General features: G+C 35.5%; 1 protein-coding gene across 1 annotated transcript in view; it reads right to left on the bottom strand.

Moving 5' to 3' along the window:
- Positions 1-7,474: 7,474 nt before the first annotated feature.
- RAB18 (RAB18, member RAS oncogene family) overlaps positions 7,475-26,269 on the bottom strand; it is a 40,989-nt gene continuing 22,194 nt past the window's right edge. The window contains exons 3-7 of the mRNA XM_026000851.2: positions 18,857-18,918; positions 14,143-14,215; positions 12,812-12,930; positions 12,673-12,739; positions 7,475-9,412 (exon numbers count right to left, since the gene is read on the bottom strand). Of these exons, the coding sequence (XP_025856636.1) occupies positions 9,237-9,412; positions 12,673-12,739; positions 12,812-12,930; positions 14,143-14,215; positions 18,857-18,918 (497 nt within the window). The 3' untranslated portion in view covers positions 7,475-9,236. The remainder of the gene's footprint in view (positions 9,413-12,672; positions 12,740-12,811; positions 12,931-14,142; positions 14,216-18,856; positions 18,919-26,269) is intronic.

Below are 26,269 nucleotides of genomic sequence, written 5' to 3'. Positions count from 1 at the left end.
GTACACAGAGAAAGCCCCAGGCAGCACTGAGTATAGTAGAGGTGGGAGAAAGAAGAGAACCAGACATTATACACAAGGGACCCTTTTGGCAATAACATGTTCCATATTGGGACGCCTGGGAGGCTCCGCAGTTGAGCATCTGCCTTCGGCTTAGGGCGTGATCCTGGAGTCCCTATATCGAGTCCCACATCGGGCTCCCTCCATGGAGCCTGCTTCTCCCTCTGCCTGTCTCTGCCTCTCTCTGCGTCTCTCATGAATACATAAATAAAAATAAAATCTTAAAAAAAAAGTTCCATATCTTTATTGTGATATTTATACAAGGGTATATATCTATTAAAACTAATTAAACTGTGATCCTAAAATGAGTGCATTTCATATTATATAAAATATACTTGAATAAAGTTTTTTTTTAAAGATTTATTTATTTATTTATGAGAGAGAGAGAGAGAGAGAGAGAGAGAGGGGCAGAGACACAGGAGGAGGGAGAAGCAGGCTCCACGCTGGGAGCCCGACGTGGGACCCGATCCCGGGACTCCAGGATCGCGCCCTGGGCCAAAGGCAGGCGCTAAACCGCTGAGCCACCCAGGGATCCCTTGAATAAAGTTTTTAAAATTGACTTAGGAACTTATCATCCAGAGAAACGAAACATACATTCACTGTTCATTCATGGGCCACTGGCTGAACAGACTGTGCAATCCACAAGAGGACTTGCAACCGTAACAAAACAAAAAAAAATGAGGAAGAGCTCCATGGACCAATGATATATGGAATTTCTTTAGGTTACAGTGTTAAGTAAAAAAAAAGAAAATTCAAAAGAAGTATATATAGTATGCTACCTTTTCTGTAAGAAATGGGGGAAAAAAGAATATTGCGTAATTCTGTCAAAAAGAAACACAGGAGGAATAAACAAAAACTTGGTGATAATGACTATATATGGGAAGGGCATGAGATCAGGATGGCATCAATAGGAGTGGGAAAAATCAAATGAAAGGGATGAAAAAAGTAAGCCCTAAAGTTGAATACAAATAGGAGCAAAGTAACTCAGATCAAATAGATGAAACCATAAACCATAGAGAAAAAGTATTCAAGTAGTATGAGCACGTGACTGTATGTCCATAGTAAAATTACAAAAAGAGTGCTAATGAAGCTTTACATTCTCTGAGCCAGTTTCATTGGTAGTTCTATTGGTATTGTGACACCAGTCATCCTCTGAGTGATTTAGTTGTATTTCTATTGCTATAAAGTGAGTTGTGCAAGAAGTAAGTGTAAACAGACAAGTTTATAAATGTACATGGTTATGCTATTTGGTACTACAAGATTTATTAGTGTTGCGTTACAGAAAACTTAGATGTCAGTTGTGTTTAACCTAAAATAGGTGGTACGATTGTGACATGTGGGAATACTTAACTAGCTTAAAATTCCTAGTGAGGAAAATATGGCTAAAGGAACATGAATCTAAAAAGAACAAATGTCTTTTGGCAGGAGGCTATACTATTTCCTGACACAGCTAGGTGAATGCTTGGAGCTCCTGTGGTGTGTGTAGACTTCAGAGTGCCAAGGCACACGGGATGTTATGTAGCTGGAGGTGAGGCCTGCTGTCAATATCCAGGCCTTGGCAAGAGAGAGAATTTGGCAGTATTCTGAACAGGTACCATATCCACATTTATCTACTCTATCCTAAAAATCACTGTATCATTTATTTCCAGCTCACTGTTCTATAGCTTACCTGTTTGAAAGAACATAGAGACAAAATGCTTGCAAAATAAAAAAGGAAAATTACACATGTAACGAGAAACTAACTAGGAAAATAATTTTTAAATGAGTATGTCCAATTTTGTTCCAGAAAATCCTTAAACCTCAAAAGAAAAAAAAAAAGTACTGTTTTCTCTCTCGGAACTATAAAACCAGGTTTAAAGAACAGAAAAACTGAGCCAGTTAATAACCAGGATATGCTAATAGTAACAGCTAACACTTATCAAAGCACACTTTGTCAAGCTTTATACCCCCCTTATTCATTTAATGCTTACAACCTGACAAAGTTGTGGAGACTATTACCCCATTTTCTCTTTTCTTTTCTTTTAGAGAGAAAGAGAGAGAGAACGAACACACTGTGGGGGAAGCAACGGGAGAGAATCCCAAGCAGAATCCACAGGCAGTGTAGAGCCCAATGTGGGGCTTGATCTCACAATCCTGAGATCACGACCTGAGCCGAAATCAAGAATCAGATGCTTAACGAACTGAGCCACCCAGGCACTCCATCCCATTTTCAGTATGAAGAAACTGAGACCCAAAAAGTTTAAGTAACTGAGCTGGAATATGAGCATACTCTGATGCCAAGTGGCCACACTCTTAACCAGTATGCTACACTGACTTCTAGGAAAAGCAATGAACAATTTCCCTTTTTAAATTAAGTATTTCAGCGTGTAAAAGACAGTATCTTCCCAATTTTTTTGAATCTTACAAAACATGAAGTTATCAACAACAGAAATAAAGAAATAACAGTCCTGTCTCACTATTACTACATTAGAAATTGGGGAATCTCAGGAGAGCTTGACCCATGGAAACCCATGAAGAGCTACAGCCTGGGCCTGGAGACAGCTAGGAGATCTGGGCACTACTGGCCAAGGAGCAGCGCATAAGTGGCCTCCATGAGGCTGGGATTAACAACTGGTGTGAAATGGGAGGCATCCTTTAACCACTTTGTCAGGGCACAGATTCAAAGTACCAAAAAAAAGGATGCCTGCGTGGCTCAGTGGCTCAGCGGTTCAGTATCTGCCTTTGGTTCAGGGCGTGATCCCAGGGTCCTGGAATCGAGTCCTGCTTTGAGCTCCCTGAAGGGAGTGCCTCTCTGTCTCTCATGAATAAATAAAATCTTTAAAAAAAAAAAAGTATCAAAACAAAAATGAGATGCCTGCAGTTTCCTCTAAAGAAATGTATATTTTAAAATAAATTTCATTTCTGTTATTTTACCTAAAAAAACAAACTAGTTTAAACCAAAGTAACAAACTGATTAGGCACCTGTATAGACAGAAAAGCAACTACATAGAATCTGAAATAAGAAAATCAATTCTATTCACACTAATGAAAAAAGAATTCCTGAGAATAACTTTTAAGAAAATTCAGGACCTATGCAGAGAAAACTATCAGTTTTTAAAATGGTAAAAAATCTGAACAGACCAAAGAGATACCCCATTTTTCTTAATGGCAGTCTTACAATTAATCAGTTTTCTCATTGTATAGAAATATGTGATTCCAATTAGATTCCCAGTTTTAAAACACTGATGAAAAGGATTACATTTTTGGTTTAAAATGTTTTAATTATGCAGTATTTCAAACAAATCCAAAAGAGAAATTACTAATTGGGAGAAGACTTTGGCAATATATATTAATGGTAAAGGATTAGTATCTCTAGTACATTTTAGAAAAAAACTCCATTAAAAAAAACACAAAAAGGAAAAATGGGCAAAGGATAAAGTGATCTTTAAGACTCATATGTAAAAAACAAATTGAAAAAAAGTGAGAAAGGACTCACCTTACCAGCCAAAAACATAGAGAGCCACTAACATCAAAACTATTGTTTCACTAGGCCCCTGAGACAGTCTGATGAAAGCTGCAGAGCCTTTCTAAAAATGTTTTTTAAAGCATAAACAATACACACATGATTAAAGAAAACCAATTACACTGAAATACATTACCTTCCTAGACTAAAAAATTCTAAAATAGAAGGCCGAAGAAGATTCCGGTACTTACAGGAATGTAATCTAGCACAAAAGTGGTACTTCAGCTCAGAGGGGAAAATAAAATGTATTTAATGTGTACTGTAGGCACACTGGATATCCATACGGAGAAGAGGAAGATGGCTCCCTATCTTGTAACATAAGCAAAAGTAATTCTAAGTTATGAGTGGTTCAAAAAGAAAAAAAGAAAATGACAATCTCTGAAGAGACTAAGACTGCATGTACAATCTGAGAGTTGGGGAACCCAGAGGTAAAAAAGAAAAAAATAAATGAATAAAAAACTTGTATGAGAAACCACAGCATCATCAGAGTGAAAAGACAAACACAGATCAGAAAAAATGCTTAGAACAGACACATCGGTTAATATCTGTACTTACAAAGAGCTTATATAAAACCACAAAAACTGACAGAAAAATTGGCAAAGAATATGAATAATCATTTAAAAAAAGAGCAACTCCAAATGGCACACAAATATGAAAAACTACAGGGAATGCAAACTAAATTAAGTTATACCTTGCAAATATGAAGTAATAAAAATTAAAATTTGAGAACACTTCCTGTGGCTGATGGGGAATGCTAGTGGAAATGTTCATTGTCACACTTTTTGGTAAGCCTTCTATAAAATATATCAAAACTAACAAAAAACAAATTTTCTTTGACCCATGGATCCAACTCTTACTTACTTTCTATAGAATATTTACTGCAGTACCATCTGCAAAGGCAAAAAATGGAAACAGTATGAATGCCCACCACTGTAAGAATGGTTAAATAAACTGTGGCAATCCGTACCCCCCACCACGGAATATTAATACTGCACAATTGCTAAAATAGATGTTAGATGCATATAAATTGGTTTGGAAGGATCTTCACAATCTATTGACAGGTAAGAAAGGAAACTGGAGGTAAATACACAGATGATACCATTTTTTTGTATAACAAAATATTTTTTGTATAACATATATATACGCATATGTGCATTTTATTTTGGAGGCAACTATCCGAGGCACAGAGAAATGCGAAAAGGGGATTCATGTAGGTTCTAACACTGATTACCTCAGGGAGGACAGAGGTAAGAGTTGAGTATTCATGTGACAGAGCAAACTAAATTGAAGGACATAAATCAAGAGGTCCTTAAAATCATATGTATGAATTCAACTCATATATATATATACACCTATAAAGAAATATATGAAAGTCACCTCACTAAAATATGTTATTTAAGAGTAATGGCTTTTCAAGTGATAGTTTTACTTTTTTCTTCTCTATACAAATAAATACCAACATATTGAACTTGATGTACAAAGAGCCCCTACAAATAACACATATACTTATGTGGCATACTTTTGGTTGCAAGAAAAAGAAAATCCAACTCAAACTGGCTTAAGCAAAAATGGAATTTATTGGCTCACATAAGTAAAAAGTCCACAAGTAGGGCTGATTTTAGATCCAACTTGATCTAGACTTTCCAGATTGCCTCTGGGCTCCAACTTAGACTCTCTCTCATTTTTTTGGTACAGCCCCGAGGCTGGCTCTTTTGTATTAGAAAAACTTGCAGCAAGTTATGAGGGTCAATCTTCGTACCACACTATCTCCAAGAAGGTGTCCTCTTGCAGCCATTCCTAAGGAAGCCTCAACCAAGTATCTTATATCAAAGCAGCCTGAACTGGGTCAGGTCCCTATCCCTGAACCATTTATTTTGGGGATGAGGGAAGAGAGAGTTAGTAGCACTGATTAAATGTAACCAAGCCAACTCTACCTATAGAGCTGGGGATGTGACAATCCCATCTGAACCACATGCATGATGGGAGGAAGTTGGTTATCCAAAGAAAACATGAGTGCAAGTGAATGCTAGATGGGCAACCACAACATACATAAGAATTAAAATACAAATATCTAATAAGATATTGAAAGTGCCCGATCTCACTAGTAATGAAAGAAATAAAAATAAAATTACATAATTTGTCACTTACCAGGTTAATTTAAAAAAGAAAAAGTCCTGTTTGTGAGAAATTGGGGCGGGGGGTACAGAGCTAAGAATACGTGCTCACACGATTCCAAATGTGTAACACAACAGCTCTAAGAGGCTCCTCAGCAAATTTTATACTACACTCAAACAACATGAATTTTTGAATACGAAACAAAAAGCTAACAACAAATAGAAAATTTAAAGCACCAAAAGAAGTTGACTCCTTTATTTTTGTTTTTAAATCCAAACTGATAAGATGTTCCCATTCAGGGAAAAAAAAAAAAAAAAATCATCCAAGATCCCTGGGTAAATCTGTACTTATATTCCTTAGCTCTAATTCTTGACTTAGCCTATTTCTTTCTATCCACTTCTTTGAACATTCTTAGACAAAACCCAGGAGGGAGTCTCTAGTAAATTACCCCTGGCATAGCTGGGATCAGAACTGGGATAAATGTCTTCAGCAAACTGATTAAATGCTTTTCCCCTCATCTTAACCAGATAAAAACCTTCCAAAATATAATTAGTGAAATGGAACCCAAGATATAAAAGCATAATACTTAAATATTGAGAAGAACTATAATCTAGCATTCCAGTTTACTTGAAAATCAGAATAACTATACCTTAAACTGTGTTTAAAGATATTATGGTTGTGAGGTAGGTCTGTGCCATCCCACAGAAAAAGTAGTAGTAATCAGGATTATTTTATGAGCTATGGGGTCAGTTCCATACTTGTACAGAATCACATATATTTCTTGAGTATGTAAAGTACAACAAATCAAAATCAAGTTCAATCCCACTGCATTCAAGAAAGTCAACACCAAGTGTGCACCTGTGTATATGACAATTAAGTACCTGAAATGAAACATTCCCACAGATTTCAATTTTGAGCAAAAGACTGTTCCCAGATTTAATTTCTTTTCTCAGGTCCAATTACAAAGTAAAGGTCCCATACATCTCCTGATTTTGTATCTTTCCTAAGTCAGGTATTTTCGTTCCAATCCAAGAAGGAAAAAGAACTAAGAGACCACCCACTACTACCTTTATAGCCAAGAAATCTGAACTACTTCTTTAACACATAACAAAAAATGACTAAAAAAAAAAATTAAAAAATAAAAATAAAGGAAATCCTTTAATCCTGCTGTGTTAAATCAAAAAGCTAGGAACTAGCCATAGCAAAAGGAACAGCGGTTGAGAGTATGGACTTATGAAAAATGATTTCACTTGAATCCAGCTCCATTTCTGATTAAGTTATGTGATCCTTGGGAGTTCCCTAAAAAAGCTATGTTTCATTATCCTCATCTTTAAAATGGGCATAATAGGCATACCAACCAATTTCTTAAGGTTGCTGTGAGGTTTAATGAAATAATCTAGCAATTAGACCATCACCTGGCATCAAGGAAGCTTTCAATAAATGTTAACTATTACTCTTAATATAAATTGAGTATTTATTTATTTGTTTAGGTCTGTGTATCAGTACTCCTAGAATTCAAAACACTATATTCTAATTGTTCTAATTTGACCATCTCCAAAAGGCACTTTTAAACTACTTCAACTGATCTGGAAATAAAGAATTAATAAAATCCTCAGCTATTTAAATGACTAATTTTAGATATCATAACTACTTCACTTAGAAAACCTCCACTATGAAATAAGTTTGCAACAAAATAGTAGAGTGAAAGCCATATAATAGAATCTGAGTGACGCTCTATTCAGAATGTTCCTTACCCATGAGAGCAACAGGGAAATGTAGAATACTTCCTGCACAAATGCATCTAGGGAAAGCAGGCTATATTTATTTCAAAAACTATAAAAGGTTACAATATAAATCTATCAAACAAAATTAGTTTTAAAAGTAAGTGACTCATATGTATCCAAATTTTGACCGAATCAACACAACAATCCAATGCACACAAAAAGATTATTATATACCTCAAAGAGCAAAAAGCAATAAACAGAAATAAATGTCTTGTCAATTCAGACACTATATAAATATACAAATCTACAGCTTTAATGTAACACCAATTATAAGTACATCTGTTAGCTACTTTTCTCCCACAATAAAGGAATACATGTTTTATATTTAGTAAATACATATATAATGTATAAAACCTTTAATCACATGTAATGTAGTTTCACAGGTGTGAACCAAGTAGAATGTAAGGTTGTCTTACGTGAAGATGTACATTTCAGAAAGAACCCCAACTTGAAGTCAATCCACTATCACAAGTTATTGCATCATTTGCAACTGTACAGAAATTACTATCAGACATCTTACTGAGGAGTATAAGGGTAACCTGGCTAAAAGGACAAATAACTTATTTGGGGGCTTAATATAGCAGGTATCAACGTAAATTAAATAACATATGAGTGAAAAAAAAAAGCAGTGTATAATAGCAAGAGGTTAGAAAACTGAATACTGTGGAAAAGATTTATTAGTCTGTACAAGTTGGTTTTGATAAACTATTGGCTACTTGTTACAGTAAATTACCAAGATGTCCATTGCAATAGTATTTTCCAACACACATCAAAATCTGGAAACAATAGGTCTTTCTCAAATTGTCATTTAGTGTTCTTTTCCCAACCCTCAAAACACAGAGATAGGTTTCTGAATAGCAACTAGCCATTTAGGGAAGTCATGAGACACAGATGTTCATAAACATTATACAAGCTACAAATGAGGTACCCCGACAAACACCACCAGCATTATGGGAGAAGGTGTCGGTTTACATTGGTAAGTACTACACCAGTTACATAAACACACTATTCGCATCCTTCCCAAACCAAAATGGGGGAAAACCTTATTGCCATTCTGCCAAACACCACATAACTAAAAATGCTGCACAAAGGGTCAGAATCCAACGTAGGTAACCAGAGTTAAAACTCCAGTTAAGCAACTGAGCTACTCATTGAAGAAAATTTAAAAGTAAGGCCAAACTTTGTAATATATCAATGCTATTTTAGAAGCATCATCAGAACAGAGATTTAATTATAAATTGACCTGGACTGCGGCCTGTCAAGAGAATTTTGTTTAGTACTAAAAGAGAATCGGTCAGCAAACATCCTACAAAAGCTGTGTAATCATGCTCTGTGTTATTCCTGAAAGGAAATCTGCCAGGTTTGATGATACCTGAATATCTCCCAGTGGTTCTGGGAGTTCTACATACCAATTAATTCAATAATTGATAGGAGTTTTTAAGCAAAGAGGAGACCAAAAGTAGACCTTGTATCAACATATACTAGATAGGTGGATTTTTTTTAATCACATGATAAATGTAAATCATAAAATCAAATGTACTTGTAAAAGTACACCTATTTTATGTTACATAAAAACCTATAGACTGCAAACTATGCATGCTTACCATAACATTTTACCTGGGAAAGCCGATGAGCGGGATTTCTTGCAAGTATTTACTGCCATGATACAAAACAAATATGTGCAAACTGCAAGGTCCCTAAAATAGCAGTTAAAGAGTTTATATACAGAAAGATGTCACTATCTGATCAAATATGCAAGAGATGGAGTTTCCCAGAGTTTATAACATAGAACAGTAACCACCACAGGCCCCTCCTCCAGGGCCTTCTTCCCTGTGTGTCAGTTTGACTCCTTTATTCTGGTTCTCACTTTCCCACAGTCCAGGTGTCTGAATGATCTTTTCAACAAGTTCCTCAAAGGCACACTGTACACCATCACAGGTTTTTGCACTTGCCTCTGAAATTCAAGAAAAAAATGTCAGAGTATATTCTTTTCTGGCCATATTCCTATGTTTTTCTGGGAAATTATTATGGTGTAAACATCAGCCAGCAGTATACACTGAGGCAAGTCAGCAATTTCTCCCCACAGTTTAATATTCATGAATTCTGCCCAACTCTCAAAGTTGACCGATTTAAATTCTATCCACAAAAACAGTGGTATATAAGCCCAAGATTTTGTCATAGAATTGCACATTGTAAAGCCCTACAGAAATATTATGCCAAAATTTCTCAGTGAGTAACTAATTTTTTAGTTAGTTCGTAAAATCAACCCCTAAAACAGATTATTCTTCCCATTTCAGAATAAGGAAATTCAGGCTCCAAGTTGAACAATCTGGCCATTCTGTGCCTGCAATCAAGGAGCTCTAGGTGGTTGGATAAATGATACACACTCATGGACACTGGTCTCCTTTAATGTTTATGCTCCCCATGAAACTGATGTGGACACTGAGCCCTACTCCCCAATAGTACCTTTCCCTAGTCATTACCTTTTTCACTATTTGAATGACTCCCTTATTCCTTTATCATAAAACTCCTCTCTCAGCTCATGACCTAACTTTATGTTGAGAAAAACAGAAATGATCTGACAGGAGCTAACCGATCATATACCACTAAGAGATTCACCAACCTGTCTGCATTTGTAACCATGGGCTCTTGCCTTCGCTCTTGTGACAGTACATGAACGGTCCCTGCTGCTATCTAGGAGGATCCCCTTTTCTAACTCCTTGGATCCCATCCCTTCTCATTCACTGAAGAATCATGTGCCTTCACTACTGGATCACATCAGTCAGCTTAAAAACCTGCCAAAATTATTGTCCACCTTAATAATCAATCAAGCAACCAACCACCCCACCCCCCAGCCCACGTGATCTTCTAGTAGCCACCTGGGTTCTCTGTTTCAAAGCAAAACTGATAATCAAGATTTACCTACAAGTTAGCTACTTAAGCTGTTTCCACTTTCTTACCTCACATGTTTTCTTCAAACTGTAACTGACCCTTGAACAACACCAGTTTGAACTGTGAAGCTCCACTTACACATGGATTTTTTCCTATACAGTACGGTACTATAAAGGTGTTTTCTCTTCCTTATGATTTTCTTTTTTTTTTTCTTATGATTTTCTTAATAACATTTTTTCTCTAGCTTATTTTATTGTGAGAATATAGTATGTAATACACATAACATACAGAATATGCATTCACTGACTGTTTTATCAGTAAGGTTTCAGGTCAACAATAGGTCATTAGCAATTCAGTTTCAGAGGAGTCAAAAGTTATACACAGGTTTTTGACTGTGAGGGGGGGTTGGCACCCTACCCCCACATTGTTCAAGGGTCAGCTGTACCCTAACTAGGCTTTTGTTCTCATCACTCCGTTGAAACTATTTTCCAAAAAATACCAACATTCTCCATCCTGTCAAATCCAATGTCCTTATCCTATTCGACATCTAGCATTTAATACAGCTGATCACTTTCTTCCTTTAAATACTTTGTTCACTTGACTTCCAGGACACTGAACACTGCTCATCATATTCCTCCTCTCACTAGCACATCGTTCAGTCTTACTCACTGACCCTTCCACTTTCTGCTGACCTCTAACTGGTGGAGCATCCCAGGCTTCAATCTTCAGCTGTTTTCTACCCAGTTACTCCTGTGACCACTATAACTCCATGACTTAAAATACCACCTACATGCTAATGATCAGCATGTCCACTGATTATCTGAGAAATGATTCATTCTTATATTAAGCAGAATTCTTAATTCCCCACTCCCTTACCCAAACCTGTTCTTACCTCAGCCTTCCACACACAGTTAATGGCAACACAGTCCACCTAGTATGCTCATGCCAAAGACTCAGAGTTACACTTGATTGTTCTCTTTCCTTATCCTCAATACCCAATTTATCAACAGAGCCTGTCACCTTTATCATCCAAATATCTCCTAGATCTGCCATCCTTCCACCATCCACAACTACTCCCGAAGATAAAGGCATTGGCATTATTCATCTGGGCCACTGTAAGAAAATGATTAACCTCTTGTTTCTGCTTCACATGGACCATCTTCTGTACAAACAGGTCTTTTTAAAAGAGTACCAGATCACAAAACTACCCCCTCACTTTTCACACTTAGAATAAAATCCATCTCTTTACCATACCTTAAAAAGGCCCAACGTGACTTTTTAAATCTTCTCTCCCATCATCACCACCTTTTCCCCCAACATACACTATGCTTCAGCCCACAAGCTTTTTTCCTGTCCCTTAAACACACTAAACTGCTTCCTAGCTCAGGAAATATGTGCTTTCTATTCCTTTCTAAAATTTCCTATTACCTTCCACTTATAGCACCCTGCTTCTATCTATAGATGATGTTCTTTCATTTCCATTTTCTAATGCCTAAAAGATTCTAACACAGTGAAGTAGCTAAATAAGTAATTCCTAAAGCTGGCTTCACACCAGAATCAACTAGGGTGTTTCTATAAACTGTCTTCCAGGCCCAGTTTCAGGCCTGTAACAAGGCTCAAGGAACCTGTAGTGTTAAAAAAGTTCTACAGTGATATAGCCTGTCCACTTTTCTAGACAGGGGGTCAACAAACTTTTTCTGTAAAGGGCCAGATGGTAAATATTTTAGACTTTGAACACCATATGGTTTCTGTTGTAACTACTGAACTCTGCCATGAGGCACAAAGCAGCTATAGACAGCACGTAGATAATTGGGTAGATACGGTTGTGTTTCAGTACAAATGGTGTGGCCAGATCTGACCCCATGCTGTAGTGTGCCAAACCCTATTTTACAATGTTTCTCAAGTACTGATGTGCATACAAATCACAAGAAGATCTTGTTAAAATACAGATTCTAATTCAGAAAAGCTGGACTGGGCCTCAAAATGAAGCAATTCTAACAAACTCCCCAGGTGGTACACCACTGTTGCTGGCACAAGGACCAGCAAAGTACAACCACAGCACTGAGTGCCTGGCTTTGCTGAACGCTGTTATATCCTGAGAGGAAAGATTTGACTGTGTCCTATACAACTTTACATAATGTGATTTTTTTTTTTTTTTAACAAAAGGAAAAATGAACCTGGCTGTATAGTTAGATTTTAGAACACAAAAAAATGATGACCTAAGTACATACATTTTACAGTTTATAAAGAGAAAAATATAGCAAACACTCCAATTTTAAAATTTCTCATTAACAATGAAAGGATAAATGCTCATACACCTACCTATAAATAACATGGAATGTTTTCGTGCAAATTTCAGGCCTTCATTTCTATCAACCTCACGATTTTCCTAAAAGATAAATATAAAGATTAAGAAAAGCTACTAAAATGCAGTCAAAATGTCAAGTGTCTGACTTCTTACCTTATCAATTTTATTTCCAACTAGCATGTTTACTATGTCATTTCTCGTGCAGTATGTTTCCAATTCATTTAACCAATTATCCAATTTAACAAAGGTATCTCTTCTTGTGACATCATAAACTGAAATAAAAAGGGTCACTTATTAAATAAGCATTAGAAATAAGAAGCAGTGATATAATATTTCTGATACATGACTGAGAACTAATATTCTATATAGGTGATTATGTTTCTAAGCCTTCAATGCTTAACAATCAGTATCTACTCACCCGGATGAAAGAAACAAGTCTATTAAAAAATAATAAACACATACATATACATTCTTCAATTTTAACACACATTGTTAGAGAAATGAGATTATATCCTGTGCAATAATTAAAAATAATTTAAGCAAAACAACTGTTGTTCCCATTCCTAATAGTAAAAAACATTTATCCAAAGACCAAAAAACATTCATATTCAATCTGTGGCAAAATACCAAATTTTTTACATGGATTTAAACATCTATGATCCTGTTAATTTGTTTCTTACAAGGACCAGAATTTCCAACTTTGAAAAAATATGGAAAAAAAAAAGAAAAAATATGTAAACTTAATGGATAGGATTCTATCTCCCTGTTACCACTTTCATCTTACATGAAACCACATTATAATATAAAAGAGCTTATTAATATAAAAACCTTATTAAAGTGTTTTCTAAACTTAAAGATGCTGAACCAAAATAAGAGTTGCTGTTAATGAAATGAACCCAAACCTCACAAGTTATAATACAAAAAGACAATTCCCTCTAAAATTGATCAGTATTTATTTTAAAAAGTTTCTCTGGCATATTAATAGCAAGTACTTTTCAACACTTTACAGTAAGAATCCCCATTTGGTTTTTAAATTCTGTATGATTACGAATCAACAATGTTAAGTGCTTTGTGATACTTTTTAGGACAATAAAACATTCAACTAAGCAACTAGTAGGCTTCTTCCTTTATAAACACAAAGCAAATGTTAATACACTGCTCACTGAAGGTCAGTTTCTGGTTAACACTCTTAAGACAGACCAATGGCATGCAGATTAATCCTCAATTACGTCCTCATCAATATGAGCCTTTAAACCAAGTTGATTAATCTGATCTTTATCTTTTAATTGCTAGACAAAAAACTGAAAATAAATTTTGAAAGTTTAGTCATTAATGTAAAATCAAGCTTACTATAACTTCAAGTTACATAAAGATGCCCCTGAAGAAAAATAAAAATTTACTGACCTTCACAGATTAAGAAAATCAGAAATTGTAATAATAAGACAATAATATTTTTCAAGCATTATCTTAAAGGAAAACCTTACCTAATATAACACCCTGTGCACCTCTATAATAGCTCGGAGTTAATGTTCTGAACCTTTCTTGACCAGCAGTATCCTAAAAGTGACAATCAATTATTATTAAATTTTTAAAAGTATAAATTAAGAGTAGAAAATCAAACGTTAAAAAAAAAGAAAAAAAAGAAAATCAAACATTATTAAAAATACCCGTGCACAAGCTGATTTAAAACTTGAAATTTAAATTAGATGTGTTCTCTTACTGACAAGTGTAATTACATAAAATAAAATTAATACTCATCTCTAGAAAAATGCATCTAAGTAAACGGATTTTTAAATTTTTTAAATATTTTTGATTTATTTATTCATGAGAGAGAGGGGGAGGGCAGAGACACAGGCAGAGAGAGAAGCAGGCTCCATGCAAGAAGCCTGATATGAGACTCGATCCCGGGACTCAGGGATCATGCGCTGAGCCACCCAGGCATCCCAAAGGCTTTTTATTTTATTTTTTTTAAAGATTTTTTTTATTTATTCATGAAAGACACACAGAGAGAAAGGCAGAGACGTAGGCAGAGGGAGAAGCAGGCTCCAGGCAGGTAGCCTGATGTGGGACTCGATCCTGAGACCGCAGGATCACACCCTGAGCCGGGGCAGGTACTCAACTGCTGAGCCACCCAGGCATCCTGGTTATTTGTTTTTAAAAAAGATTTTTATCGCACATGAACATTTCCTTGAAAACCATGGTTCTCAACTTTAGAAGCACAATGAAATTTCCTGGGAAATGAAAAATTCCGATGCCTGAGTCCAATCCCTAATGATTCTGATTTAATTGGCCTCAGTAAGAAAGTAGGTTTCAAAATCTTCCCAGGTGATTCTAACATAAAATCAAGGTTGAAAACCTCTTATTTTTTTAAAAGAGAATTACAAGAGTGTCTTACTATAGTTAAGCAATTTTCAGGTTGAACTCTTAAAGTATTTTCTAAGTATCTTCTTTTAGGAAAATGCATAAAACCAAACCACTTGCTATCACAGGTTTCTGACTCCTACTGGGAGAGACGAACAGATGTACACCAGCTAGGAAGTGCAAGTTTCGTGAAAAAAAGACTTCATCTGATTAATCATGGGTTTAAGCCTTGTGCCCAGAGTACTTCTTGCCACAGGATAGTTGTTCAACTTTTCTTAGAAAAAGAAAAAAAAAGAAAGAAAGAAAGAAAGTCTGTACTTCTGGGTCTGGTTCCTTCTGTCTTTTTTCTACCATCCTTGGACTGTGGCTTCAAGGTACCTAAGATTATGCAAAGCAGCAGCTGACAAACGGCTCCCTCAGCCCACTACCTGTTTTGTTAAATAAAATCTTACTGGAACACAGCCAGGCCCACTCGCTTATGCACTGCCACATGGCCGGCCTTCGGATTAGACTAAATATTTACTATCTGGACTTAAAGAGAAAGTTTCCAGTCTGCTAATATAAAATAACCTAAAGAAGAGTGAAGACGTATGTCAAACATCAACTTAGCTGCCCATCCCATGGTCGTAAATTCAAGTTTAGCTATGTGGCAAGCAGAGGCTCCTTCAAATATGTAACATGTTAAGAACCTCTCAGAGGTTTAAAAGATTCGAGAGGAATTTTAAACTAGCGGTGACGGGCTCTGGCTACCTACTTTCCTACTTACCTTTCTTTCCCTGGCCAAAATAGAGACTGCTCTAATATGAAGAGCTATAGGTAGAGAGTATATGAGTAATTTACAGCCCCAGAAGAGAAACTTAACAGGAAAATAACTTTCAAAGTAAACCACTTTGCACATCTACTACTCTTCCTCAGATAAGCTTACATAATAAATGCAGAATATTCTTGCTTCCAGATTGTCACCACTACAGAAACTGCCCCCAACCTTGCCATGTTGAAATGAAAAAATTAACAAAATTAAAGCTAAACTTTCTAAACAGATAAATTTATGATAAAAATGATTTCTCTTTATAAAAATTCCCTTTGCTTCAAAAAAATTTTTTTTTTTCAAGATGTTATTTACTTATTCATGAGAGACAGAGAGAGAGAGAGAGAGACAGAGAGAGAGGCAGAGACACAGGCAGAGGGAGGAGCAGGCTCCATGCAGGGAGACTGATGCGGAACTCGATCTCAGGGCTCCAGGATCACACCCTGGGTCGAAGGCAGGCTCTAAACCACTAAGCAATCCAAGGATCCCAGCTTCAAAATTTCTTAAGAAACCTCTGATATTTAAAATTATCCTATCTGCATACTGGCTCAACTTTTCAAAAACAATAATATAAATTAAAGGTCCATAAAGTGCAGTGCACTTCCTATCTAAAGCAGATTATAATTTGGATAATTTGATAAAGGTTAGGGCAAGGACCAAGCAAGAAATAGTTTAGTCAAAAGACTTTTTGTTATAACAGAAAAATTCTGTTTGCATAACAAAACCCATATTCACACTGTAGTAAACTAATTTCTAGAAATAGCAGAAAGTATTTGAATATGAATTTTGTTCCCCTTCATCTTCACTGAGATCAGTTTCAGTAACTGCCCTGATGAAACAACATAAAAATCAGAACTGCTCCGGGGTAGCCCAGTCAGTTGAGGGTTCAACTCTTGATTTCAGCTCAGGTCATGATCCCAGGGTCCTGGGATGGAGCCCGATGCCAGGTTCTGTGCTCAGCGGGGAGTCTGCCTCTTCCTCTCCATCTGCATCTCCTCTCACTCATGCTCTCTCTTGCTCTCTCTCAAATAAATAAACTCTTAAAAAAAAAAAAAGAAATGGATAAAGGGCTAGGAAGTATCTGAAAAGGCTAAATATTAGAATGTGGGAGTGGAAATAAGGGTAGGATTTTGAGAAAAACAGCCCTAGAGGTGCTTTTAAGATCAGTGAGGACAGAGCTGTACTTGATTATTCTATTTGATCCTAGGAGGAGTGTCCAAGTAGGAAAGGAACTGATCTTACGTATATAAATAAAACTACAGAAGAATTAGAGGAAACAATGGATTTGTGTATTTCTCTTAATGAGTGAGGAGGAGGCCTTCCTCAATACAACATGATACCTAAATTCATGAAGAAAAATAACTGGTCTGACCACATAAATACTAAAACCTTGGTATGGCAAGAACATAGCTCCCCATACCATCTATACACACATTCATTCATCCTATACAAGACTGGAAGGCAAATGACAAACCAGAAAAAATATTTGAAGCATATAAGTTAGTATTACACACACACACACACACACACAAAACAACAACAACAACAAAAACACCAGAACATTAACATTTGGGGTGTTTGGGTGGCTTAGCTAACCATCTGACTCTTGATTTCAGCTCAGGTCATGATCTCAGGGTCATGAGACTGAGCCTTTTATTTAAAAAAATATTTATAGTCCTATGATAAAGATATCACTTCAATAATACCTGCCAACCTTTTTATTAACAGGAACTAAAAAATAAATTAAAAAAAAAAACTCTTGCATAAAAGAAAGATCTCATGGAAACCATCAAGCCTTAGATCCTATTCTAATATGCGTATCTCACAAAACAGTAGCAAAGACAGAAAGAAGTGATTAATTCAACCATGAAAAGTACATGGAAAACCAGGCCCCACTTTTGTACAGAAAGAAGCCAGCTTTGTTAAACTGTTCAATATATTTCGTTATTACCTAGTCCAACATTTTTCAAATTGTTTTGTTAGACATTACTATTCTTATTGATACCATAATTATATTTCAGGGAGGGAGCAAATAGGATACCAATCATGTATTGTATGTGAGAAACACACAATTACTTGTCATTTGGGATAAAACGTGTGTTAGAAATAATATGCCATTCAGAGAATGCCAGGAAGATGAATCATATCATATAATTAATAAACACTTCTGTTTCAATCTGTAACTGATTTACTATTTAATCACTATGTTTAAGTACATCTCAAGGTGAAGACTGCTGACCAGTTCTAATATTATCACATGTAATAAAAACATATTTATATATTATCACAGTATATATGGGAATCAGATATATATGAGCATATTTTTATAAATTATTTATGTAATATTTTTAAAATATTAGCAATCATTTAGATAGAGAGAGGTAGACAGGTAGACAGATACATAGATAGGAGTGAGGGAGAGACAAGTAGACAGATAGACACTGACCATTTTGGATGTTTTTGACATTTAATGCTAGCTTTTTCAATCAGCACTATCAAGAAAAGGTCTAGTTAGGAAAGCAATGTGTATCAGACTGTTTGGGTTCACAGGCAAATGAAGACAGTAGGTAAAGACCTACTGCCTAATGCATAGGCATTAAAAAATAAATCCAAAATTGGTAAACTCAAATTTCATAAATATACTAACAAACATAAAAAATACTGTTTTTCCTGAGCATTACTTCATCTCCTTCTCATCCACAACTGAGTGAGTATACATTGTCTTTTTAAGACCTTCAAGAAACATATTCAATAATAGTAATTCTCTCTGGCAAACAAGACTATTTTTCTGTACTTTATTCTGCTTTTAAATATTCTCAAAGGATTATATATTTTAAATTTTTAAGTAAAACAAGTCTCTGCCTAATTACCTAATTTTAAGGTATAACCATTTATTGTTTATCCCTTAACATTAAGTTATCCAAAAGTTATTTAATACAAATTGTTTATCTCTAGAACTCTACACATCTCTGATTCTTTAAAAAATACAAGTTGAATATTTATACAAAGTACATTTTTAAAACTCTTACCCAAATTGCAAGTTTAGCCTTATTTCCATCCACTGAAATCGTTTTCACCTTAAAGTCAACACCTTAAAAAAAAAAAAAAGAAAGAACATTTTGGTAAGAATCCCAGTAAAATATAAAATCAGTTATCAAGAAAACGAGAAAACAGAAAAGCCACTTTATCAAATACCAAGTTCACACCCCAAATTCTTGGAGTTATAGATGTGAAAATTAAAAAAAAAAAGTTCAGCAGCTTAGGATTTAGTCAGGATAAATAAAAACCAAATGCTTGCAGAATTCAAACACTCACCTACCTGTACTTCCTTGAAAAAAATAAGTTTAATGAGAAAATAAACTTCAATGTAAGGTGATTAACAATGCATGTTAAAAGCCAAGTGCTGGATGGAATTCACAGTGCTAATGTAAAGACTCTATGGCTGACTCCAGATAAGGGTAATTTTCTAAAGAGTTCCAACTGTATCTATATTCCATTATCAAGAGTGCTGTCCATACCAGCCAATTCCCTATCTCAAATTCTGACTGTTAGCAGCTTAGTAAAAACATAAAAGGGCCACTTACTTCTTGTCTTATGAATGGTCTTCATTCTAAAAAACAGTATTTACCTGTGTAACTTTATCAATGATCCCTTGCTACTGCACAGTTGCAAAAGGAGAACTTACACCCAAAAACACCTGTGCCAAATCTTTAAGAATCTTCATAAGTGAAATGCTCAAAGTGCTGTGAAAACCTTCTGTAAGTACTGGGGCACCTGGGTGGCTCAGTGGTTGAGTGTCTGCCTTTGGCTCAGGTAGTGATCCTGGGGTCCTAGGATGGAGTCCCACATCAGGCTCACCACAGGAGCTTGCCTCCCCTCTGCAGGTGTGTCTCTGCCTCTCTCTCTCTCTGTGTCTCTTATGAATAAATAAATAAATGAATCTTTTAAAAAACAGCTATAAGTACTAATTTATGTAAAGAGAAGAGCTTCGTAAGATGACACTTAAGGTTCTACTATATAGTATGGCCCTCCCCCCCACAAAAAAAAACAACCTCTCCCTTTTCAGGAAAAGGAGTTGACACATGCCATCTGGCTTAAATGAACAGTAGATGTCCACATGTCTTTAAAGAGTATCAAAATTAATGTGCAGTCTACCCCACTGGCTAGAGGGAAAGCATTAGCTCAAGAAATTTGGAAAGAAACTTTCAAAAGATCTTATTAGCTTGTCATGATTGATTCAGAACATCCACAACTAAGATGAACAGCACCCTCATATACTAAACACTTACAAGAACACCTGTCACCAATATGAAAATATATTAGTAAATCTTGGATGATTTCTGGTGATCCACTACAAACAAAATTAAGTAATAAAAATGCATTTCAAAATGTGCATTATACCAAGTCTCTCTGCATGCCAAAGATTTAAGAAAAAAAAAAAATTTGGTGTTTTGACTAGGATGATAAAGGAGCTGATAAAGCCGCACCTAGAATCATGGGCAATTATTGTTAAATGACAGTGCCAAGAACATAGTCCAAGGAAAACCTAAGTGTAAAGTTTTCTTGCACCTAAACAAAAAATGTCATATTAAATAATCTTGTATTCACCAGGTCTAGATAAAGAAATATGCCATACCATTTATATAAAAAATACGAAACTACTTATATGTCATTTATAATGCTTTTTTTAAAAAAAGATTTTATTTATTCATGAGAGACACAGAAAGAGAGGCAGAGACATAGGCAGAGGGAAAAGCAGACTCCTCACAGGGAGCCCAAGGGGGAACTTGATCCCAGGACTCCAGGATCATGCCCTGAGCTGAAGGCAGACTCTCAACTGCTGAGCCACCCAGGTGTCCCATTATTCATAATGCTTTAAAGACAAAACAAAGCCTGAGAAAATTTGGATGAGGGAAATGGTTCTGACTTGGTACAGGTACAAAATTAAGGCCACTGGAAGACATTACAGAGATAACCCATCATACACACTCTACAGTTAAATTCTCAAAGTTTTTCAGAGAATAAAGAAAATTTTTTCCCTATTTACTCCAGATGACATGCTCACGGGCAGACTAGACTGGCTTTTTGCTAGCTCTAAGCTAATTATTAGTCCACCCAAGAAAAGAAACTCACTGTTCCCAAAATGTTTGTGTTTACTTCTCTCCAAATCTCCTCCCTCTTTTACAATTGCCTGTCTTTCATATGTTTCTTGACAGTCTAACGATGGCCTCTATCATATGAATCATTTACATGTTAATAATCTTCTCCAAGTTACTCTTCTGAGATATTAGACCTGAAAGTTACAGATAACCTCCCCAGAAAACAATGCTCACTGGAGTCCTACCTTCAAAGTCAGTACACACAGGTAGCCTGAAAGGGTGCCCCATCTGGAACCAGACCCTGCAAGTCCCCAATTTCATCTTTCTTTGGTGTCCTAGGCAGACGCTAAGCTCTGTAGCTTTCATATGCTTAAACTGCTTCTTCACCAAGTCTGGTTCTTCTGTTTTGCAAGTGGCCCATAATTTTTTTTTATTGGTGGCCACAGTGTGAATCTTTTTAATCTGCTTTGCCAACTTCTTACTAGATTTGATTAAACTATCTTTTCAATCTCTTCAGGTGAATGACAAGGAGCTCATAACAGCTGAACGTCTAAGAAAAAAAAAAAATTTCTGTGTATTTCCTCTACTCTCCTACAATACTGAACACTTCTGTGACCAAATACTGTGAGGGTTTTACCCATAAGAAATTCTCTGACAGGTACATCAGTATCCTACAACTCAATTCAGTCTGATAAAGTCAGATTCTACGGGGTAAAGGCTAGGCAAGAATAAGTCCTATGAGACTGCTGCACTCAGAGTGAGACACAGGTGAGGCAGAGAGAGACACAGGTGAGGCAGAGACAGACACAGGTGAGTGAGAAGCAAGCCCCATGCAGGAAGCCCGATGTGGGACTCGATCCCGGGTCTCCAGGATCACACCCTGAAACAAAGGCAGACACTCAACCACTAAGCCACCTTGGCTGCCCCCCAAATCCAGATTGTTACCTGTGCTTCCAACCACCTGGCTATTAACCAAAAGGTTCTCATAATCCTCACCCTTGATTAGATCAAATTGTGGCTCACAGAACTCAGAAAAACACTTACTAGAGTATCATTTTATTCTAAAAGGATATAACCCAGGAACAGCCAGATGGAGGAGATAAATAAGGAAAAGTATAAGGAAGGGGCACAATAGCTCCCATGTCCCCTCCAAGTATGCCATTTCCCCAGAACTTTCATGTGTTTGCCAAAAAAGAACTCTCAGAACCCATAAACTTAGCATTTTTACAAAGGTTTCATTATTTAGGCATGATTGATTAAATCATTGGCCTTTGTAAACTGTACAAAATCTCCTGTCCCTCATCCCTCTTCCCTCCCCTGGGGCAGGGGAGGAAAGAGTAGGATTGAAAATCCCAATCCTCCAATCACATGGTTGGTTCCTCAGGCAAGAGCCTCCACCTTTAGAGGCTTTCCAGAAGTCACAGGACTAACATAAACTCTGGTGTGGTTGAAAGGGGATAGTTATGAAAAACAAAAGACATCTATCTCTTTGATCAGGTAAGAAAATCAAAGGGTTTTAAAAGGTCTGTGCCATGAACGAAATATATTTTTTTTATTATAAATCACAATATCCACTGAATGGCCATTTTGGCTTTTTTTCTTGTCATTCATTTGGGCTTGCATTTTTAAAATGATTTTTAATTCACTTTTTTTAAAGTAATCTTTTTTTAGGCACATTTTATGAAGGTTATTTTACTAAAAACTAGACATCATAGTCAATAAAGCCTTTAAGACAGGCAGTAAATGAAACATGAAAGTTTACCAAAAATATTATCAACTATATCATAAAGAGCTATTTGTCAGTGAAAAACTAGAACATATCACGGAATCACCTGCCATGTCAAAGGAGAAAAAGCAATCAACAGAAACTGAGACTAACAAACATGTTAGAATTAGCAAATGGGAAATTAAAAACTATTTTAACTGGGATCCCTGGGTGGCGCAGCGGTTTGGCGCCTGCCTTTGGCCCAGGGCGCGATCCTGGAGACCCGGGATCGAATCCCACATCAGGCTCCCAGTGCATGGAGCCTGCTTCTCCCTCTGCCTGTGTCTCTGCCTCTCTCTCTCTCTCTCTGTGACTATCATAAATAAATAAAAATTAAAAAAAAAAAATAAAATAAAATAAAAACTATTTTAACTATATAGCACATGTTGAAAAAGTTAAGTAGACATGAGAGATTAAAAAGACCCAAATCAAACTCAAGAGATGAAATGACAATGTCTGAGATGTAAAATACATGGGATGAGAGTAACAAAAATTAGATACTGTAGAAGAAAACATAAGTGAATATGATGACAGCAACAAAAACTACCCAAAACTTGAGAGAAAAAAATTCAAAGAAAATGAGAAGGCATCCGTGATATGAAACAATTCCAAGTAGTCTCATAGGCAGGCAACATGAAGAAAACTATACTAAGGGTCACAATAACAAATTGCTCAAAGGGAAATTAGGAAATTTTTCAAACTAGTATTTTGAATGAAAAGAAAAACATTTATCAAAATTTGTGGGACGTCACTAAAGCAATACTTACAGGAAAATTTATAGAACTAAGTGACCATATTAGAAAAAGATCATTTCACATCAATGACCTGAGCTTCCAAATTAAGACAATTTAAAAAGCAAACAAATAGAAAACAGGCAGAAGAACAGAAATAATGAAGTTCAAAGCAGACACTGATAAAATGAAAACTGCAAAACCATTAACAAAAAAAATCAATGAAACAAAAAAGCTGGTTCTATGAGGGAAAAAAAAATCAATAAACAGATAAATTCTAGCCTAAGTGATCAGGAGAAACAAACACAAAAATTACCATTATAAAGAATGAGAAAGATCACATCATTACAGATTTTAGAGAGAATGTTACAAAGTTCATGCCCCCCCCCAAAAAACCTGAAAATTCAGATGAAATGTCAATTTCCTTCAAAGATTAAAAACTAGGGATCCCTGGGTGGCGGAGCGGTTTAGCGCCTGCCTTTGGCCCAGGGCGTGATCCTGGAGACCCGGGATCGAATCCCATGTCGGGCTCCCTGCATGGAGCCTGCTTCTCCCTCTGCCTAAGTCTCTGCCTCTCTCTCTCTCTCTCTGTGCGACAATTGGAAATAAATAAAAATTAAAAAAAAAAATTAAAAAAAAAGAACACTGATTAAAAAAAAAAAAATTAAAAACTACCTGAATTTACTCAAAAAGAAATACATCACGAACAAAATACCTAAGGAATGTAAACAAAAGGAAATCAAAACATCACTATAAAAAATTAACTAAACCCAAAAGGTGGCAGCAATAGAGGAATAAGGGACAAAAACTCTGTAAGACACAAAGAAAACAAACAGCAAAATGTCAGTAATAAATCCTTCCTTATCAGTAATTACATTAAAGGCAGAGACTAGCAGAATATATATAAATACATAAATATATAAACAAATATATATAAAAGAGCCAACCATATGCTGTCTATAACTCATTTTCAAGCTACAGACACATATAAGTTTAAAGTAAAAGGATAGATAAAAATATTCCACGCTAACAGTAACCAAGAAAGAATAGGAGTGGCTATACTAATATCAGACAAAATAGACGAAGTTAAAAACTATTACAAAAGAGAAAGGACAAAATATACTGAGATTAAAAGGTCAATTCATCAAGATATAACAATTATAAACATATGCACCAGAGCAAAGTTCCCAATATATGTGAAGTAAACATTCACATAACTGAAGGGAGAAATAGACTATTAGTCAGAGATTTTAATATACCACTTTCAATAATGGAGAGAACCAGAGAGAAGATCACACAGAAACAGAACATTTGAACAATACAAACCAGTAAGACCGAATAGAACATTCTACTCAATAACGTTAGAATAAAGTTTTCTCAAGTGCACAAGAAACATTCTCCAGGACAGACCATATATTGTATACAACAAAAGTATTAATAAATTTTAAGAGACTAAAATCGATGAAATATTTTTTATCACAATGGAATGAAACTAAAAATTGGTAATAGAAAGAAAACTGGAAAATTCACAAAAATGTGCAAATTAAAAAATACCCTTTTAAAAAACAACTAATAAATCAAAAAAAAGATCTTAAGAAAAATGAGAGAATATTTCGAGACAAATGAAAACACAACATACCAAAATTTGAGATGTAGCAAAAGCAGTACTAAGAGGAAAATTTATAGCTATAAACACATCGCAAGAGAAGAAATTCTAAGAGAAGAATTATCGCAAATCAGTAACCTAATCAATAACCTAGAAGAGGAAACTAAGTGCTACAGAAGGAAGAAAATAATGAAAATCAAAACAAAGACAAAAGATAAAGGGAACAGATACACAATAGAGAAATCCATGACAAAGGGCTGGGTTTTTATTATTATTATTATTGTTAAAGATCAATAAAACTAATAAGTTTTTAACTGGACTAAGTGAAAAAAGAGAAGATTCCAATTACAAAACTCAGATATGAAAGTGGGGGACATTACTACTAACTTTAGAGAAGAAAAATATTATAAGAGAATACTATGGACAATTATACACCAACAAGTTGGATAACTTACATGAACAAATTCCTGAAAACATACAAATGACAAAATCAACTTACCAAGAAAAAGAAAATCTGAAGAGACCCATAAGTAGTCAAAAAGTCCCAACAAAGAAAAGCTCAGGACTAGATGACTTCAATGATAAATTCCACCAAACGTTCAAAGAGGTGACACCAATCCTCATTTTTCAAAAAACCTGAAGAGAAAGGAACACTTCCAAGTGTTCCTTTGAAGCTAGCATTATTCTGATACCTACCAAAGCCAACAAAAATGCTATAATATAATAAACTACAGACCAATAACCGAGAGGAATACTGATGCAAAACCCCTCAGCAAAATACTATCAAATTTAATACGTTAGCTATTAAAAGGATTACACATCATGATAAAGTTTTATCTCTGTAATACAAGATTGAAGGAATATGAGCAAATCAAAATAATATATTAAATTAAAAGAATGAAGAGGGAAACACACGATCATCTCAATGCATGCAGAAAAAGGATTTGACAAAACTCAACATCCTTTTATGATAAAAAAAAAATACTTAGCAAACTAGAAACAGAAATAAAAATTCCCTAACATTTAGATAAGGGCTATATAAAACTCATAACTAACATTATACTCACTGGTGAAGGACTGAGAGCTTTACCCCAAAGATCAGAACAAGACAAATACATCTACTCTCACTTCTATTTTACAGATTATTGGAAGTTCTAGCCACAGCAATTAGTGCAGAAAAGGAAATAAGGCATCCATACTGGAAAGGAAGAAGCAAAATTATTTCTGTTCACAGAGGACAT

The sequence above is a fragment of the Vulpes vulpes genome, chromosome 2, assembly GCF_048418805.1.
Source record: "Vulpes vulpes isolate BD-2025 chromosome 2, VulVul3, whole genome shotgun sequence".
Taxonomy (NCBI): Eukaryota; Metazoa; Chordata; class Mammalia; order Carnivora; family Canidae; genus Vulpes; species Vulpes vulpes.
This window is presented reverse-complemented; position numbering and strand designations above follow the sequence as displayed.